Raw genomic sequence first — 21,341 nt, forward strand, 5'->3', positions numbered from 1 at the left:
CACATGCAAACAGTACACGAACAAGGTGTGTAAATAATACTGAACTCCATGATCGTAAAATTAACCATTAATGGATTTATTAGGGGAAGTCCTGATTCATGAAAAATTAGACTCGCTAAATATATGGTGTATACCGTAACCGCAGCTCATACTAGTGCCATTGTCAACAGATCATCATACAAATTACATTTGTAAAATACCTCTCTTCAATCAAACAGTTCATTGATGAGTTTGGCATGATTTAGGAGGCGAGGTTTCCATAGCAGTGTCCCCTCCCCATCCTTCCCACTCATACGAATATATGACATCAAAATTAATAGTTAACACACATTCAGTACCATTATCGAATGATAGGCCAGTACAGGATACAGAGCTTAAATGAGGCAATGAGATGATGCAACTTCAAAGTGCATAAATCGTTCAGTTGCATGGAGTTAAGGTCAACTGGAGAGTGGAGTGAGGATGTCCAACATCAGTGAGGCATATCCCAGGGGTCAATCGATCGGGGGTCGATGGAGTTGGGTCGTTTGACGCGGGCGTACGGGCCAATCTTCGGGCTCATGACGAAGTCCCAGACCACCTTAGCGAAGGAATCGTGCGTCGGAAGAGGGTCGTAGTACTCCGGTGCAATCTTCCTGATCTGTGTGTGCAGATGGCAGAGAAAGATAAACATCAGTACACACTGTTACTGTTGTCTGGAAAACTTCCGTAGCATTGTATCATTCGCTCACCAACAAAACATCAATTACTGAATAATTTTCAGCATAGACATGTTGTGCAGCATGTACTGTGACATAATAGCAAGAGCCGTTTGTGGACAGAGGTCCACTCCCTCCAATATCTTTGTTTTCACCATCTGTTTGCTTCCTTTGTATGTCTTTTTTTTTTCTATCAAAATTTTGACAGCATGCCTTGCTGTAAGTCGGGAATCAAGAGATTATTATGGCATTGCTCTTGTCCAAATCAATGTGCACAAATGTGCAAATCCATTGAACTTTACAGACATGCAAATCCATATAATCTCTATGCCATGTACAGTGTGCGCTGTTGGTGTGTGTTGTGCAAATTTGCTTTTTTCAGTCACTGGCAGACAGATTTATCTCTTTGAAAAGCTGACAAGGGGATTAGAATGTAATTCCAAAGTCCACACGACACCACATTACCCGTTCTAGGCTGTAATGGTCATGAGTGCATGCATGATATTATCATGCACCTGTTACATACAGTTATGAGTTATCAGTTATGAGTTATTCTGCATCTTGGAATCTCTGATTGTTTATTGAAAGATGAAATTGACTTCTTTCAGATCCATTTATGCAGTGCATTCAATGTTTCTGAAAATGACTTATTTCTTTCAGGGAATATGAAACACTTGTACAGTGTACAGGAACCACTATAAAAAAAAGTATTATTCAGAATGACATGAAAGGAGAATTCACACAAATGCAAATTTTATGCTTATGAAAAAAAAAGAGTTACAAGAGTACTGGTATTTGATGATCTGATACCAACCCTGACACTAAAATGCATATCTATACCATGCAGATCATAAAGAGGTTTACATTCAGGATTGGGGCTGGATTGAGTGTGTAGACATAGGGTCATGGTCAAGGGTTTGGGAAATATTTTAAGGCACAGGGAGATACAATAAATGTGGAATGGGCCATGCAGAAACTGGAACAAAGAGAAAGAGGAATAAGTCTCTTTGGTACATATGTAAAAGCTTATGTGTAGGACCCTCACCAGGGGCAGCTTGTAGCCCGGTATATTGGGGAAGTCGTGGTGCTCCATGTGGTAGCCGACATTGAAGGCGATGTAGTTGAAAGGCCCGTAGTAGGAGTAGGTCTCGTGGCCCTCCTCGTACAGGTAGTGCTCTGAGATGAAGTGGCCGGCCAGCGGGTGGAGGCCCATGGTCAGCACCGAGCCCAGGATGAGATAGATGTAGGCCTTGAGGCTGAAGAAGTAGATGATGGCGGCGTTGAAGACCAGCTGGACGACCAGGTTGATGACCTCAAGCTTGCTGGGAACCTACACAGGCACACAACCATGAAATTACAGCTTAAATGACAGGTGAAACATAGGCATCTTTTAAAAAACAACAAATGACATACTTTCACGGGCACATACCAAAACTGCAATTTACTGGATGAACTACAAACTTGATTCAAAAATGGAAAAAGAAAAAACAAACAAACACTGTGTTCTGAGCTCTGATCATGACAAAAATATGAATGAAGCACAAACAAACAAAAGGCTTTCTAGAGATGGTGATACAATAGCTATGATGAACAGCATTAAAAAAAAAAAAATGTATTGATTCCATTCTGTTAAACAATTTTTACTAACAAGATAGCATAAGATAGTAATGGTCTGACAGCTTGAGTAACAATGGTTGACGCCAACATAAAATGCACAAAGTTATAGTCCATAACATCCACAGCAAACCAAAGAGACTATAAATTAGCAGAAAAATAAATGCGACCTGAAGAAAAAAACAAATTATAATGAGCATATAAAAGATGCTAACCTTTGGACGCTTCAGAAATGGCCTGAAGGCGTAGAAAGCGGGTTGCAGCAGCATCCATATCGCCTTGGTGAAGGGTTTTCTGAACAAAATGCCTTCCCACTCAGATGGAATGTCCGGATCCAATGTATCTTCACCCTGCAAGACATCAATCATACGCACAACAAAATGTCAGAAGAATGAAATCAAGACAACTTATTATTTCCCATTACTGCTCATATGATCCAAGTCCACATGTCATCAGGAATTCCAATTTAGACTGCATTGAAAGTTTTCTACTCATTCTTGGGGAGGTTGCTTTATATTGTATATGGTTAAGCTTCCATATCTTACTGCCTAGATATACTACAAGCATTCCAAGAACACTGAAACTGAAATTGAAACAAAAAGGATTTTGCCCAAGTTTGGGGGATTTTTCAAAAGTCAGGTACTTCAAATATCTTCAAATCAGAAAAAGAATATTGCAGGATTATCATACTAAATTCACGAGACACAATGGAGTCAAATGTAACTGATGAAGAGATTATTCAGTTTGTGTTACAGTAGAACCACCATCAAGTGATACTACATGTGACTGGAATCTCTACTGTAATTATTAACTCAAAGTCAACAAACTATAATTGCAATTTTTTTTTTTTTTTTTTTTTTTTTTTTTGGCCATTGACTAACACTAGCCCCTAGGGATTAAAGGTGCATGGTCCCGGTGTTTTAGTCAAATGCGTACGCGGGCGCACGGCGCAAGTTTCCTATAGAGACCTACGCTATCAACTTCTCTTTAGCGTTTACGTTTTAGCCCACTTCCCCGAGTCCGAAGAAGTCCGATCCACTGTAGTCAGTGGTCCGATCACAGTTCGGCTCATGATTCGGCTGAGGAGGATGACAGCTTTAGCAAACTTCTTTTGTGATGTCATAATAACAAGCACATATATGCACGCACCCTGGCATTACTACAGACTGCGCGATGCGCAGAGAAGACAACGAAGGCAACGTTACTTAGCAACACCTACGCACTTAACTCTTGACGACAGCTCAACTTCGGTAATCTTCGTATCAATGCTAACGGTGATCGGCAGTATCATCAACAGCGCCCTCTACACTACCAGGACTATGCCCCTTTAACATTTTCTTCATTTCAAGTTTGGTGCTGGTGTTAGCCTTGCCGTGCGAGACTCATATTCACGTCCATAATAGATGCATGTTTTACATGCAAAGTCTATGCTAATGCAGTGGTCGCCCACGTAACATACACAAACACTCTCAACATGGCTTTATAAATCCGAGCCTGGGAGCAAAATTAAGATAGTTGTATTTTGGGGAGTGGATGAAATTTGTGGCATTTTAATCTGTCTTTCTCAGTATGTCTCTAAAACTAAGCAATTTTGTCTACATCTTTAAATATTTTACTGTAATCAAGTGCAATCACTTTTTTCGTTGCGCAATTCCCACGGAGCTCGCGTTGCTGTGATTCCAAGACCTAGTGCTGGTGATCGATAATTTTGATCGGTATCGCCTCGTTAATCTGACCGTCGGTGTTGGAGCTCGATTTAACGCTGTTATTTGGGGGCTAGCACTAGCACTAGCACCGAACTTGAAATCACCCACTGTTGCCAGTGAAATGACACTGTGAATACACAGTAGGCCCTACCTGATATTTATGATGATCTTGATGATACCGCTTGAAAGATATCGAGACTGGTACGCCAATAACCAGATTACCGATGAAGCCGATGATTCTGTTCCACATTGGTTTCGCATGGCCATAGGCCAAGTTGTGGCCAACCTCATGCAGCGCCAGGGTCATGGAATGGTTGACCACTCCCCCAAAACAGTAGCCCACAATAGCGATGGTCATCCAGGACTCATTGCGAAGCAGGTACGCCGTGATGACTTGAACAAACACCATGGCCAACATGATGTTGGCAATGTTGGTGTCATAACCCATCAGACGCTTAATCTCTGGGTATTTTTCTGGAAGCAAAGAGTGGAAAACAATATTGCTGTGCATGAGAACATAAAAAATTTGTATTAAAAATTGTTTACTTCTTGGGGTAAGATAATATGAAGCAATAATTGGGTATGGTCTAGAGACCGAGTGCTTTCAATTTGAAAGATATGGAAAATGATTTATCAGGACCATTTACATGTGCTTCAGTTTATAACACACCATAATCTGTGGGCAACTTATCAAGTGTATGTATTAAGTAGTATTTTCCTTGGTAAATGACTGCTGTGCATTTTAACATTGACAAACATTTGTTGTTGCTTTTTAGCAGCCCTTACGTAGGACTAGAAGCTCTTTAAGGAAGGACAGAAGGCAAGAAATGTACTGTACTTCACCAAAGCTAGACCATATTGAAACATGGTGAAATATAATTCACTCCTATATTAGGTGTAGAGTGTACAAAAATGCAGAGAGACAGAGGCTGACAAACACACATACTGTCACACACACATTGCATTTCTTGACCTACTTCTTTCGACTTGCCATATAGTAGACTCTACATTGATTTCTTAATCTTGATTCTTAGCTTTGGTTGAAGGATATCTCTCATCTGTTATTAGATGGCCAACTTGTTTTAGCTTCAGATTGTGAGGGCAACATATGTCACGATTGAAAAGAAAGTGTGTTTTCTAAGCAATGACAAGAAAATCAACTTCGATATTACAATGCTTTCCACCAACAATATCCGAGTGTGACTCAAATTTACGTGAGCGATTGGGGGTAACCTGCTAATCTAGAAGCTATAGTTTTAATTTATAGTAACAGAGCTCTAGTTGCTAGATTCCTAGCGAGGTCTATTTCATGTGATACGAATGATGTCGTGATTTTGCTTCGGTGCAATTTCTTTAGACTCGCTTTAGTTTTGTGAACGTTGTCGTTGCCGGTTATGATTGACAAAACTTAATTGAAGCTCAGCAGATAATACATGGATACAAAAGTATATTAGCACTGAACGTCATCATATCTTGAGTGGGTTGAATATTCATCTCGCGTGTAGCTTGCATGGTGGGGAAATTACAGAATACCGGTTTTGCGTCATATAAATTAGCATATTGGTGCGTATAAGAGCCGCCGGAGGCGGGGCCGAAGGCCCCGCCTCCGGCGGCTCTCCCTTAAAGATGAATTTCAGCCCGAAGGGCTGAAATTCGTCTTTCCCGTCGTCTGGGGCCCCCAAAAAGCCCGGGAACGGAACGGCCGTCAAAAAGTAGGTTGACCACACAATTTTTATGAAAATTGAGTGGTTTCGGAGGAAAACTGCTCTAAATCAAGATAACTCGAGTAAATCGTCGATAAAGAAAATCGAGCCGATTTTGACGGAACTATTTTAAAGGTGATGACGTCATCACAGCTAGCATCTCTTCTTCCTTTCACTCCTTTCGACACAAGTCATTCACGATCAATCACACTACACACTAGTTTTGCAAGGCAGCGCGTATACGCGTATTGTCAAGAGACATGTGCGCACTCAACTGCTATACGTATTGTACACTGTACTAGTAAACATGCGCGCGTTCTGCAGACTCAATACGCGCTACCACTGCACACGTACGCATCATAAGCTGTTGTGTGTAGGTACTGTTGTACGACTGCATAGAGTCAACATGGTGGGCTGTCAAGAGCACCCACACAGTGCGTAAGCTCCACTGTAAGCTAGCACCAGCAATTAGATAAGTGATTGTTTTCTAGTCTCACCTAAATTGCTATCGATTTCTAGGATACGGACTATCCTCAACTCCTAAAAACGTGAGTATTCATCGTAAATTCGGGTAAATTTTAACGGCTAGTCTAGACTAGCATCGTCAGGATCTAGAACTACATTATTCGGGGGACACCCCCGAAACCCCCGAGAACAACGTAAGATACCACACTTATCATCGCACAGATCAAAGAAAACACACGTAAACAAATGCAATCGTCGACAGCCGAATCACGGACCGTATCGCAGATCGGATTAATATTTCAGATGGTTGCTATCGGCAAGCGTAATTACGCTCTTTTCAGAGCGATTTGCGCTCTCCGTGATTGGCTGCCGGTATCCTGTAATTTACCCTGCATGGTATTATAATGGGCTATCTCGCACGAGTTGTAGGCCATTTTGGCAATCATTTAAATATCGAGACCAGACCATGCCAGTGATGACTAGCTGTACAAATTTCAAACACAAAATCGATTGGATGGGACTGTACAGATCCAAAATGGCACTGGAAGAAATTTCGGCTGTGGAAGACGTCCTGCACAAGGAACCACCCCAATTTTCATACTTACTCAACATTTCTTTTCTTCTCGTAAAGTGTGGTTCGTCAGTATAAACCCAGGCAAAATCCGAGCGGGATACAGATGCCCCCATTTTGTCAGGTTTTGAGGGGAGAATTCTTCGTAGAACGTCCGACTCTTCACATACGTAATCAGCAGATCGCCTATACTTTGTCTTGACCACGCCTATTGATAGCAACCAGCGCACGAGTCTTTCCATGTTCGAACGCACGTAGATCAGAGTTATTCCATTTTTAATGGGTGATCATTTTGAACATAAAGGAAAAGGCGAGGAGCTGATTTTGTTGAATTTATATATTTGAATGATAAAATGAGTATTCACATCCATGAAACAATGAAATATAATGATATTTAGGAAGATTATCGGCAATTAAATTCTACAGATAGGTATGAGATACACTATATTACCCCTCAACTAAATAATCAAACAATCCAACTCATCCTATTGCGTAAAGGCGAAATTACGTCATTGCCAGCCAGGATCGTAAATGACCTGAGACTGACCTCCTTGCATTGATGTACTGCACAGTTCTAACATGGAGCCAAAATTATTGTTCATAAATGTTTTACTCCTGCCCAACAGGCAGAAAAACAATAAAATGAAATGGCCTCAGTGGAGGCATGCATGCAGGGCCCTGTCTCATAAAACTTGTGATAGAAATCAATCAATCACAAATCTCTTGAAAGCTGCAATCAATCGCAACCTGTGATTGATTGATTGCAGTTCTCCATCTTAATTTCGATCATAACTTTTTTTATAAGATGTATTTGCATTCAATCGTACAGTTGCGATTGATTTGAATCAATCACAAGTCTTTATAAGACGGGGCCCATATACTCGTATCGTATAAAACGGATATGGAATGGGGACGTTCTCCTTCTCCTTCTTCTTCTTCTTCTTCTCCAGCTGGTTTTTAAAGGAATAGAAGTAAAATTCAGGAAAATAGAGGGCTCCAAAAATAGTCATTAGGGTCAAGTTCCCAAATAAGAATTAAGATAACTATTATGAATAACAGGGCAGGGTGGACTTGCAGAGACTTTTTTTTTCATGGCGGGTAGTTTATCGTCAGTATCGTGTACAATGGGCACCATCTTGTCAAATTTTGGTCCGTCCATGTTACAAACGTTCACCACTAAGTCTAGAAATGGTATAAAACACGATGTCCAATAGAATTTTTCTAATTCCAACTAGAAATTTTCTGTTATTATCTTCCCTCATCAAAATTGGGCAATTCCATTGAAAAACAACAAAGTTTCAATGAGCATTTATAATTTGACCTTCATAAGAATATGATAGTACATTGTATGTAGATTTCTGTCCTGCGTTCACCCATTTTTTCTTTTTTGGAAAAAATTCTAATAGATTGCTTGTTTGAAGCAATTTCGATGTAGAGTTATCTCTCATTACAGTGTTCTAGAAGATCATATTGTATTGGGGTACTGCACATTGGAAACAGAAAATAAAGAGACATCCCTGAAAAGTATACCCTTTTACTGTGGAAATGCGCATATAGACAGGTATAGGAACCCACAATTCATACGCTGATTTAGGTAAGAGATATCGTTCCAGCAATGCATCAATTGGCTATCTGGGAATTATTACCACGCAGCTTGAAGACAAAACTGATAATGATATTCTGAAGAGACAATTCATGTAAAAAGGCACCATACCTGCAGGTTATTAAAATTACTGATTACTGATTGCAAATCCCCCCCCCCCCTAATTTCTCTGATTTATAATGCTGGACCGATTCGAATAATAAAAATTTAAAAAAAATCAGGAAACTGAACATCAAGAAAGTTACAACCACTGAAATTTTGGTTGTTTATGCAAAGGTCAGTGGCCACCCAGAAATGTTTTATACTCGACGAATAACATGACAGATGTTTGAAAGACGTATACCCTTCTAGTTTGTTTTTTCTCTTTTTGTCAAACAACCATTCGTTTCAACAAACGTATACATGATGATGTACATTATACAGAAAGTCGAGAAAAGTGTACATGAAGTTGACAAGCAATCACCACTCAGGCTCTGAAGGCACATATTATTCATTAGAGAGCTACAGTGCTAAGAGACTCCACAGAAAAACAAAACAGAGTGGAATGGAAGTGGGGGATCTTTCCTAACTCTGCTCAATGTAAAAGGGCTGGTTCCGTTACACATGCGACAGTTTTGGCTCCTGTAAATGAGATTTCAAAAATGTAACGATGTTGTGAACTCCCAATTCTGAGCTGAGTTCAAGCATAGTATAAACTCAACCGAACAGGAGAGTGGAACTTCACTAAACCAGACGAAGTTATTGGAGAAGTTATGATGTAATTGCCTCTTAAGTTTCACATTGACCAGAAGACAGACTTTTAGTAATGTCTTTTTGAATGACACAAATAGAAAAGTTTTAACTAGCCTCCTTTTTTTTCAAATGAAACAAACAATGGAACAATGTTTTACATGGAATTATTCTGGTTTTGTAATGACCACTAAGATGATGGTGACTTGAAGAACGTGTGACTTAACTATATTGATCCAAATCGCATTTTGGATGCTTTCCGATGTTCAAATATACATGTGAGACTTGTAAGGCGAGAACATCATCAGTTTACCATTTAACACACACACACACACACACACACACACACACACACACACACACACACACACACACATATATGTATATATATATATATATATATATATATATATATATATATACAGATAGATAGATAGATGTTTATACGCTCTAAACTATGAAGGGGATAATTGATTTGAGAGCTAATGATGATTGAATTTGTTCAACATTTACATGCTATAGAAGGCCAGGGGATATGAAAGATGAAATAAACAAGAGGACTGTTGCCGTTATTATCTCCCATCGCCAAGCGCATGACACTTTGACCTCTGTAAATGAAGCAGAACAAAAAGCTTGGCTGTATAATGTGATGGGAAAGTGACTGTACTGGCCAATAGCCCTGCTACACAACCTCTATCTCGAAATTATTAGAAAAAAATTGTTTACTCGAAACTATCGGAGCTTTTAGATATTCATAAAATCATTTGGTTTTCGGCAAACACACTGTACATCTCATGCAATCCTTACCCCCCTTGAGAAAGTCTCAAAAGCCGTTGATAAATTTTATCACACTATTGGTGTCTTCCTGAACCTCTCCAAGGCTTTTGATACCATCGACTATATTATTATCCGGAAGAAGGGCTTAGGAGTGGTTCAGGAGTTACCTCACTAACCGCAAACATTGTTTTTTTAAAATCAATGGTCTTACACCTATTATACGAAATGTCAACTGTAATATATCTCATAAGGAAGCTTGCTTGGACCTCTTTTATCTTGTTCTTGATAGCAACGATATGCCGAATTCGTCACTAATGTTCTTTCTTTTTATTATTTGCTGATGATTCTAACGAGATTTTATCTCACTCTGATCGCAGTGTATTGATTGATACTTTAGACAATGAAATGATAGAAGTAGTTCAATGGATAAGTACTAAAACAGTAAAAATAAACCTTGAAAAAAAACAATATTTTTTTTTAGTAACTCACTAATGGAAAGTTTACCAAGGAATATTTTTCTGGAAATGCAGTGATAGAACATGTCCCCTCAATTAAATTCCAGGGCTTGATTCTTGATGATGAACTCACTTGGAATGTTATGATTCTATAATTATACATGTCGCATCGTTTAAGGAAACTTAGCTGCTATGAACAATGCTGAATCTTTCTAAAAATGCTCTTTTTATATTATACAGAAAAAAAAAACATCGATATATCATTTTTTTTTTGTAACGGATCATGGAGATGCCATGCTGATGTTCTATTTCATGAAAGTAGAATGTTAAAGATCAACGATGTATCTTGAACTAGTATTCAATCTTGTATTCAATTCCATGTCCGTTAAAAACAAGACTGTGCACTTATATCCTAGCCGGCACTTGCCTTTCTTTGACTAGGACTATTTTTGCAAAATCTATACATTCTCTACATCTGGCCCTATCTTTTGGAAGTTTCTTGATAACGGTATAAAAGAAACTAAGTTTTCATACTTTCACTTTTAAGTTAAGGAATTTTCAGTAATTTCTCTATTCTGTAAGCACTAATTCCAGTTCTCTTTTTTATCATAGTCATTTATCTTCTTTTCCCCTCTCTAACTCGTTGGTTTCGTTGATTTTTGACCCTCCAACACCTCTTCCTTCTCCCTCTCCCTGTCCTCTTCAGTCTCTTTCTGATACTCCTTCCACGGTTACACCCCTTAGTCAATTCTCCGCTTTTTTTTCACAAGAGAAATGCCCTGTATTTGCTTGTGTGTGTGTGTGTGTGAGTGTGTGTGTGTGTGTGAGGGTGTGTGTGTGTGTTTGTGTGTGAGGGTAGTGTGTGTGTTTGTGTGTGTGTGTGTGTGCGTGTGTTGAAGAGAGATGATTTGCAGTATAAACTGACAAAGGATTTGTCTGTGTTTTGAATTGCATTTGTACCGTTTATGTTCATGTTACATCCAGAATAGGTTGATTTATGAAGGATTTGAATGAAATCAATAAAATATCAAGGAAAAAAGTGTGTGTATGTCCTATTGTCTTTCTTTCCTTTCTTATGGCATTTGCCTCGTTGTGTTAATTCTGCAATTAGTTATTGTTTATGAGGAGACTGCACACTACAAGCTCTGCTCTTTAGCAGTCCCCTCCATTTCCATTCCGTTCTGATTTTGAATTCAGTCTTTTCCTTGATTACAGTAAAGTGCGCATTGGTTTTGTGTACTTATGTTTATTCAAAATAGTATTTGCAATTGCATTGGAAATGAAATAAAGGAAATGATAATGAATTGAAATGAACTAACGACTTTTTGTTTTTGTGCACGATACTTTGCAGTGTTGGGAGAGAATATATGCGTGTTATGATATTGACTTTTATGATGTTTTGTTTGAAAACGAATACTTCATAAACTTGCTTCTTATCATCAATGAACTCATACAGCAATCCTTCAAATCGTTAAATTATCCCAAAAAATATTGTTACAGTATTGGTATGTAGATTGTGAAGGCAGGGAAGTCTTTTTATGTAAAAAACAAAAAAAAAAAAATCAGTTGATATTGTTGCATTCTTTGACATGAGATGTTATGTTCTGTATACATTCATTCATTCAAGTGGAACGTATAATGAGTGAATGGAAATAAAACAAAAATACGGAATAAAAGTACCAGTATGTGGATTGTATAATACTAGTCATATTATGTGGCATGCTTGTGAGTGTGTGTGTTGGGGGAGGGGGGAGGGAGTCTACAACAAGGAGAAAAGAGGTGATTGAAATCCCAATTATTATTATTTTTTAGGGAACACTGGTAAGAGGATTTGCGTGATGTGGCACCACTTATTCCACTTGATAATGGAATTTCGCACCGTTTGTCATTGCCCGCCTGCCTTGCAATATCATTGTTCTGTTCGAGCTTCATCTCTCGTCGTTGGTGCTAATGGGCACGAGGATTTAGTGTAGTCTGCGCATACAGACTATTGAACACATTGTAATCTCTTGATCATTATGGGCATTTTGTAGTTCTTCTCTAATTTATTTGAACAGGTTTACATTATCAATATCACAGTAAAGTTGCCTGCATGGCTGTGTAAGATCAATATTCTTTATCCATCATCTACAATTTACATGGAATGTATATCAATGGATAAGTGAACAAATAACCCATTAAAGAGATTATGATATCTTCATAAGATATTCATGTTTTCATTCAGCCATCGTATTTTTGTTTGAAATGAAAATTTTTATTTCCCTTCTTTTTCAATATAAGAAGCCCTCCCCCCCCCAAAAAAAAAAAAAGTATATGTGTGTGAAAACGTATTTTAGATGAAACCGGAAAGCCAAAATTATGACTGATAAGACATCAGAGCGGATCGACGGTTGAAAATGTTTTTGAAATGATGATTTATGGATGATACATATTCAGACAAATCTATTTGCATGGGGAACATGATTATTGAGACATCAGCATTTTGACCTGAAATGGTCTGGTTTTAACGACTAGTCAAACAAGAGTATATTATAACTGTTACACGGAGCGCTCTGTGGGAGAGGTATATATCAATGAATGGTCGATCCCGTCGTGCTTCTTTGTACGTTAGGCCTCGACGGAGATGGGTGTGTATTGCGTACACGCGACGCACGCAGCCATTGCACACGACGTCGTTGTCTTCAGTAGACGAGAGGGAAACGGAGCTCCCCGTTGCTTTGACTGCATAATGCGTAGTTAGATGTCGGTGGTGAACGGAAAAAATGGCGGCATCGTCGCTTCTAGAAAAGATTGGAGATTTCTTGGAGTGTCAAATATGTCTGGACAGCTTCAGAAGGCCAAAGGTTTTGCAGTGCTTGCATACATTCTGCCAAGACTGTCTTCTCCGTATGGCGCCGACAGGACATGATGCGGTGATATGCCCGACGTGTCGGGAGGAGACCCCACTACACGGCGAGGGTGTGGCTGACCTGAAGAACAACTTCGTGTTAACTAATCTTCTAGACCTTGTTACATCCATCCAGAAGCCCCTCGACGACTTGCCATGCGGGGTTCCTAACGAGACCACATACACCTGCTCCAACTGCGAGGATAACTCGCCCGCATCCTCCCGATGCTTAAATTGCTGTGAGTTCTTGTGCGTGGAATGCGTGACTGCTCACCGCCGCATTAAGGCGCTCCGCCACCATGTTATGCGTGATATTGAGGCATGGCTAGCTGCGGGGCAATGCATCCGAAGCCCCGGGGATGGGGAAGAAAACACAACTCTCGTCTATTACTGCCCCGAACATGACGACAGAGAGGTGGGTGTGTATTGTGAAGCATGCGAGATGGCCATTTGCAGTGAGTGCGGACAGACTGACCACGCTCGTCCACCCCATCGCGTGGTCACCCTCAACGAAGCAGCTGAGCGCGAACGCGATCAAATACGCCTCATCCTCGCCGACTGCAAGCGGAAACTTGGTGTCTTCTCCACCGCAATCGAATGCACGGTCCAGATTGCCAAGGATCTCCAGCGACGATCGGACAAGGCACAGAAAGATGTCCAGCGAAGGGCGCGGGAATTTCTGACCATGATACAATCCGAGCAAGCCCGCCTCATCACCACCTTGCACAAGACTAAGGAAGACAAGGAGAGCGAAATGGCGGCACACATCGATGGACTCCAGCGCATGGTGGATATTCTGCGTAATATGATTTCAATGGCGGAGGGCGTACTGGCACCAGACAGCAGCACGGCAACCGTGTTCTCCGCCAAGACCCAGCTCACATCTCGCCGCCATGAGCTCGAAAATATCACCATTCTCAATGTACCAGCTGATCTCAGTTCTCTCAAATTCGATCCAAATAATCAGATAAGAATTCAAGAGGATTTCCTCGGCAAAATTAAATCCTGATTACGAATCTGTATGAAAAAGTGGCGTATATATGCATCTACTAAAATATCTCTTTTCCTTTCTCCACAGCAATGAATACATATTCCAGCACGTGTACTTCGTATTTGCAATCCATGTAACATAGCATCGAAGCATTCCGTTTTGTTTGTGATAGTCTGGGATCTCAAGTTTGGTGGTACTTCAGTGAAACCTCGTTATGACGAGATTGATTATAGCGAGGAACGGGTAATATTGAGGTAGAAACGGTGGTCCCACAAACCTCGTTATAACTGGGTTTCACTGTAAAATGACCTCCTTGCTACTGTATTGTGCTTTATAACATGAGAATTACAATCATGGTAAGGCAATCGATTAAAACAATGTTCATGCATGTTCTTCTGGTGTGTTTAAATTGACTGTATGCCGTGAAAAAAAAAGTGACAACGACGCTGTATCATAAGAAATGGTGTTGCACACCTACAATTTGTAGCTACCATGCTGAATGCAGTTTCATGTTTGTGCCAACATTACTGTACATCAAGAAAATAAGATAAACATTAATCATGTGATGTTTGGATAATGATGTGACTATACTGACTATTGACGTGCGCATGCTGTCATTGTGAATCACGAGTGTTACTATAGTGAAACGATCCGATGCGAAGTGTGATTTGACAATTAAACTCGTGTAAATATTGAGCGTTATGTTACGATATTTAATTGTGTGCTACCTTGAAAAGAATAAAATCAAATCTAAAGTAGGCCAAAGGCTTCCATGGCCATCATTTCGTTGGTCGAAATTGACAGAATATCTATAACCTTAAAAGGTGATTATATCATGTAATTATTTGCATAGTCATCAGTACTCATACCAAAGTAGGATGTGTGTCGCATAACTTTAATCAAGATGATTCTAGAATGATAGTTTATAGTTATCTGAGGTGGTACATTTAACGTGCATCGAAGACCGAAGTGAACTAATCGTTTTCTAATGGAAGTAAGATCATTTGGTTTCACATATCGAATGATCAGTCGGATGTTCACCTCGAGAAAACACTAATTTGAATGACTCACCCGTGCAATGAATATGGATGAATTTTCAGGGCACGGCAACTGATAGCCGATACGTGTACTCCGTATTCTGTTCACGCACCTTACTCACCTTTCTCCGTCCCCCCCCCCCCCTTCTCTTCACCTTTTTACTGCTTTGCTCTATCTCTTCCGGCCTCCATCTGTTTCTATTCTTTTTCACACACACACACACACTCACACACACACACACACACACACACACACACACACACACACACACATACTCTCTCTCTCTCTTTCACCCTTTCTCGTGATATGCCGGATTACACTGTGTTTTGAATTATCACCAGGATCACAAGATATTCACTTGACGTTTTCCAAGTAGTACCTTTGTATCTTTTTTAATCCAGGATGCTTGCATTAGTTTTTGCTACGTCAGGCAAGCATAAGATAAGCTCCTTGGTTGTCAGGAAAAGCTTTAGGCATAAACCGGTCTGATGAAAATAGAGCTAATATGCCCAACACTCCACGTCGCTGATCGCACGCTTTATTTTGTTTACGGTTGTCATGACGTTTTCAATCATGCCAATATATCGAAATAAGCCCCTATTTGCAAGAATATTCACGCTCATACCACTCATTATCACAGCGACGTATGCAGTCACAATGGAATGTGTGTGACAACGCAGCCTATCAAACAAACTGAAATTAATTTAAATCCACACAAGTGACACTTGCTAAACTACTTATTCCATTATGTCCTGGCAGAGAAAATGCAAAGGAATGAAACGAAGAAACGAAGTGTCATGTTGATGATCTGTTTATCACAGTAATATGCTATGGCGGTGTAAACTGTAAGTGAGAATAATGTCAACTTAATCCTGTCTATGACCGTCTGCTATACACACTGTATGTATAATTAAGGTATTGCACCTTGCAAAATTTGGACTCGAAATGTTTTAGGTGCGTTCAAGGGGGAGGTAATCGACTGTACAATGACCTCTCTTACTTCACACAGGATTAACATGCCTTCGGGTATACAGGATTGTTCGCCCCAAATAAACTAGACCTCGATTAAACCAATTGATATTACGGTGAAGGTTCTATATACTATTAAAGTATAGCAAATTGTTTCTTTTTGTAATTTGCACATCATTATTATATTGCCTTAAGTGAATGTTTTAAATGACACAATCTATTAAAAAATACTAAACGTAAATTAAGCCAGTCTATACACGAAGAATTTGAGAATCCATGTTTTATTCGATTAAAGTACTCTGTATAAACTTTCATGCAACATGGGGCTAAGGATAGTGTATAAGAGGCTTTAGGTACCGTGATTTTGTATGGCGATATACATGCATTTATAATCACCTTTGTGTGACTAAGATCACTAACTTATATACCAAGACGTGTACAAAGCCTTCGAAACTAATTACTTGTTACTAGTGCGGATACGTTGGTATCCCGAAAAGCTACGTCAAAATTATGCAGGTAACTTTAGTATTTTGGTTTACTTAATCACGCCGGTGTATAATACATCAGTGTAGTTTAATCGGATATTCACCTTTCGTATATTTTGAATTGAAGGGGGTGATAATCATGGTCAGTATCAATTTGCATTTATCCTTGAATTAAAGCAAACTCTCAACAGTTATAGTTCTTGTTAGCATCTAGTGGTCTTAAAGAGCTCAGTGTAAAGATGTACAGAAATTAATTGCTAGAAGGACTGCATTACCATCACAGTGTAAGTTGACCATAAAAAGCATTCCATACTGTGCTTGACACAATGCGACAATTACGTCATACAGATAAAATCATTTTTAAATACATAAAAATAGTATTACATTCCTCTTTTTTTACCTTAGCAAATTAACAACGGAAATGGTTGAATTTTGCGAACTTTATCCAATAGCTTATTATTGGTGTCATGGAAAATGCTGCACACAATGTCATGCTAATTTCTTTTCCACAGATTGTATGGAATCATTTGTGATTTTATTCTCTCTAAGTTCTCTTGTTCTCATAAGAGAAAGGGACATTTCAAATTATAAAAAGATAAAATTGGGTATAATCTTTGTTGAAAGATTGCACAAAATTGATAAAATGATATATGTTGACGTGCAGTTAAAGTATGATTACTGCAAATGGTCATATCGTCATCGATGTAAAGTGTTTGGAAGAAGTACTAGTGTCCGTGTGTAAGGAGCGGTGTCACGTGAGACCACGATTCTGGATCTGTTCCAAATTGAAATAAAAGAAGGATACACTTGAAAACATGTTTTCTTCTTAAAAGTCCTTGTTAATGTACACGTATGATTGTATGTATGTAATGTGTGTGTGTGTATGTATGTGTGTATGTATGTATGTATGTATGTATGTATGTAGCACTCGTGACAACCCAGAATAAAGAGGGTATATTTAAGTAATTTTACCTGTCTGTGATAGCTTATCGCGTGAGGGTCGAGAGAAGGAGTATACGTGGGGTTCATACTTTTTAATGAAAATCAATTCAGGATGTATGACACCTACACAAGCAATGCACCCGACGTGAGTAATAGTATGTACAAAAGTCTTATTTTTGCGTTATAATACATGATTTACAAAAGGAGGAAGCGTGAGAGAGGGTGTCCACACATACGTGCGTGTGCGGGGAGAAAGTGTTATGCAATATTTAATAGACCACTAGTATCTTTCAAACTCGAAATATATCATATCCACAAGCCAATCCGAGGCCTCATTCTGATGAAGAAATTGCAATAAAGTCCATATTCTCTGCTCCACCCCCCCCCCTGCAATTCCAATATCTCATTACCGCTCTTCCGCTGACAATCATGATCACTCTCCATGCACCGATGTGTTGTGAAAACAGTCGAAATGTGACTTCGGGAAAAGCTAATAATCATACATCAGCCCGAAAATATGGCATCTCTATCACCGCGTGACTCAACATCTTCGAACGTGACTTGGAAACATGATTTTGACACTCAATGTAGAATGGTATTGTCTCGGTTTCTGTAATATTGAAGCATCATTGCCTTTTGGAACAAAATTGAGTGAGCCAATATAGATTCTGACGAGGTAGAGATAGATCAAGGTATAATTACATCGTTATCCCGTCTGCAATCCGAATGCATGATGGGTAAAGGTAAATTCATACGTGCAGTTACAATGCTTCGATGTCTGAAAGTTTTCGACATGGATAGGAAAATTTTTCGACATGTTTTTTTTTTCGAAAGTTTTCGACATGGATAGGGAAATTAAGTGTGATATTTCAAAACATGGGAGCAATAAAATCTTTTCTTTTCTTTTAAAAACTTCATGTTTATAGAAGTCAATAAATCAGAGTAATAAAGACAATTTGTTTTCTTTTGATCGCAACTCGGGGAACAATCCATAAAATTTAATTGTAATTACTTCCTATACTTAACAGCTTTCCTTTTTTTTCTTAATCTCAGTATCATAACGGTTTTTCCTCCATAAAAAAAAAAAAATCCCTTATCGTCTTAATACTTCTCTTGAGCCCACATTTTGTCCACCTAACGTCAGCAGTCTGCGGATTTCTATGTAATTTCTGTATCCTTTCTGGCACAAATACAGTCTGCAGGCATATGTGCTTCTTAGCAGAATCTGATTTGTACTTGTTGAATAAATCTAGATATTTCTATTATAATATATATATATATACACATATGTATGTGTGTGTGTGTGTGTGTGTGTGTGTGTGTTTGTGCACGCGTGCGTGTATCATCAGTCGAAGGAGACCAGGAACAGGGAAAATTTATCGTGCTGTAGTTCAACATCAACAGTTTATTTTCAAAGCACACATTTTCCGGCACCTTGCCTTTGACCAACACGTGGTCTATATACGAATTACTTACATTATATATAAACATGTGTGTGTATTATGGATGTGTCCCATATACACAGACTTTTCATCGGCATTACGCGAAGGGTCTCACTAGCCTTCATGGAATATGACTAAGCTTTTTTTTTTCTTCCTGTTGTTTTTGTTTCTAGCTGTGCAAATAGAAGGAAATGGTTTCGCGTTAAAGGGAAGATAAACCCCAAGAGCAATGTGGATTGAGTGAAAGCAGCAACATTAATAGAACACATCAGTGAAAGTTTGAAGAAAATCGGACAATCGATGCAAAAGTTATGAATTTTTAAAGTTTTGATGTTGGAACCGCTGGGTGAGGAGACTACTAGAGGATATGACGTATGAGTGGACAACAATACCAAGAAAATATAAAGAAAATTTTGCAAAAATCCATTTTTCATGAAAATTACAAATTCCATCAACTTGATATTGACATATGTTAAGGATAGCAATTATTCCCCCTGCTTTCTGAAAGCGGTTGGTCCATTGCTCTTTCATGATTCTAGAAAAGTGAATTTTTGTTGAATTTCCTTTATATTTTCTTTGTATTGTTGTCCACTCATACGTCATATCCTCTAGTAGTCTCCTCACCCAGCGGTTCCAACACCAAAACTTAAAAAATTCATAACTTTTGCATCGATTGTCCGATTTTCCTCAAACTTTCACTGATGTGTTCTATTAATGTTGCTGCTTTCACTCAATCCACATTGTTCTTTGGGTTTACCTTCCCTTTAAGAATTGTAGGGCTTATTTCTGTATGTCTTAGAAAAAAAAATACATATGTCATACAGCAAGGCACATTCATTGCGTGTTCGCCACCGAGAATTGTGCAGTGTTGGCAATTTTGATGACCGGGATGTTAATGAATGGCTCAATTAAAGAGGAAATCCACCCCAAAAATGAATAAATTTCTAAAGAAAGAGAAAAAAAATCCCTACAGAACGATTACAAACAAATTACAAAAATTGGATAAGAAATAAGGAAGATATGACATTTTGAAATCTCACATTTCTTGACCAGTCCTTATGAATATTTAAATCAGCAAGTTGACGATGTCATGCTCACACAATTTCTTATTCATTTCAAATACAGAAATGACAAAAATCTCATATTTCAGCTGTATAGATATAAAATTTGTCTTAAAACCACCGAAAATAAAAAAGAAGAAATGTTAACTCTGACATATCTTGGTATGGGAACATGCTTTTACTTCTATTAGCTAAAAACAACATTCCCCCCCCCCCGAATTTCATATATGACATAAATGAAAAATTATGAGGGCATGACATCATCATTTCACTCATTTGAATATTCATAGGGACTGGTCAAGAAATGTTCTGAGAAAAATTGTGAAATTTCAAAATGTCATATCTTCCTTAATTCTTATCCAATTTTTGTTATTTTTGTATCATTCAGTAGGGAATATTTTTCTATTTCTTTTGAGGCTTATTTATCTTATTGGGTGGATTTCTTCTATAGGCATATCCTAGACTTCCTGGGCCCTGTTTCATAAAGCTATTCGTAAAGTTACGAACAACTTACGAGTGACTGGTGATCAGTTCTGATGTGCTATACTTATCAGAATTTCTATAATTCAGCACAAGAACTAATCACCAGTCGCTCGTAAGTTGTTCGTAACTTTACGAACAGCTTTATGAAACACCCCCCTGTTCTGAATTATCTTCCTTTGTGTAATTGCCTAAGCTTTTATGTGTGTGTGTGTTTAATAATTATATCATCACAAAACGAATAAAACTTAAACCGTGCACATACCAGGATGTTTAGTTCTGTTACTGTGTGAAATAGATGTAAATACATTTCACTGAATTGCAAAGGTATGTCAAGCCAAAAGGTCGTGAATGGATATATATATATATATATATATATAATATATATATATATATATATATATATATATATATATATATACATATATTATGTTCACGACGATCATAAGCGGGCATCATACTGGGATTCAAAATCCAAGAGAATTGGATGAACTCATTGATGCAGTTAAATTTGCTGTTGGGGCAAACTGGACACATAAAGAAACAACAGCAACAACATTTAGCAGTTCTCATAGCATGCAGTTAGTACTTCAACATGACTGACTTCGAGCTGGCGGAAAAATACCCAAACAAAAAAAAAGCAAAACGAAACAAAAACCTCAAAACCAAGTGGCATTGACAAAGCGTGCTTATGAATAACAGCGTGTGCAAAGGGAGCTTTCCTG

The 21,341-nt window shown here is 38.6% G+C and overlaps 2 protein-coding genes across 2 annotated transcripts; one reads left to right on the top strand and one right to left on the bottom strand.

The window, feature by feature from the left end:
* Nucleotides 1-340: 340 nt before the first annotated feature.
* Nucleotides 341-6,888, bottom strand: LOC139711111 (sphingolipid delta(4)-desaturase DES1-like). Its single transcript, XM_071623026.1, has 5 exons — nt 6,792-6,888; nt 4,170-4,492; nt 2,528-2,662; nt 1,744-2,028; nt 341-640 (listed from the first exon to the last, which is right to left on the bottom strand). The coding sequence occupies exons 1-5, from the start codon at nt 6,871-6,873 to the stop codon at nt 473-475; spliced, it is 993 nt and encodes a 330-aa protein (XP_071479127.1). The 5' UTR covers nt 6,874-6,888; the 3' UTR covers nt 341-472.
* Nucleotides 6,889-13,077: 6,189 nt separating this feature from the next.
* Nucleotides 13,078-14,639, top strand: LOC139711113 (E3 ubiquitin-protein ligase TRIM56-like). The gene has a single exon (XM_071623029.1). The coding sequence runs from the start codon at nt 13,084-13,086 to the stop codon at nt 14,215-14,217; it is 1,134 nt and encodes a 377-aa protein (XP_071479130.1). The 5' UTR covers nt 13,078-13,083; the 3' UTR covers nt 14,218-14,639.
* Nucleotides 14,640-21,341: the final 6,702 nt, after the last annotated feature.

The sequence above is a fragment of the Diadema antillarum genome, unplaced genomic scaffold, assembly GCF_040938485.1.
Source record: "Diadema antillarum isolate AM-2024a unplaced genomic scaffold, OU_Dant_1.0 seq00001612_RagTag, whole genome shotgun sequence".
Lineage (NCBI taxonomy): Eukaryota > Metazoa > Echinodermata > Echinoidea > Diadematoida > Diadematidae > Diadema > Diadema antillarum.

Coding starts and splice junctions, on each gene's coding strand:
- LOC139711111 (XM_071623026.1), bottom strand. CDS start 6,873: ATGGGGGCATCTGTATCCCGCTCGGATTTTGCCTGGGTTTATACTGAC. Junction 2,663..4,169: donor AAGATCATCATAAATATCAG/GTAGGGCCTACT, acceptor GATGTCTTGCAG/GGTGAAGATACATTGGATCC. Junction 641..1,743: donor CGGGCTACAAGCTGCCCCTG/GTGAGGGTCCTA, acceptor CTGCACACACAG/ATCAGGAAGATTGCACCGGA.
- LOC139711113 (XM_071623029.1), top strand. CDS start 13,084: ATGGCGGCATCGTCGCTTCTAGAAAAGATTGGAGATTTCTTGGAGTGT.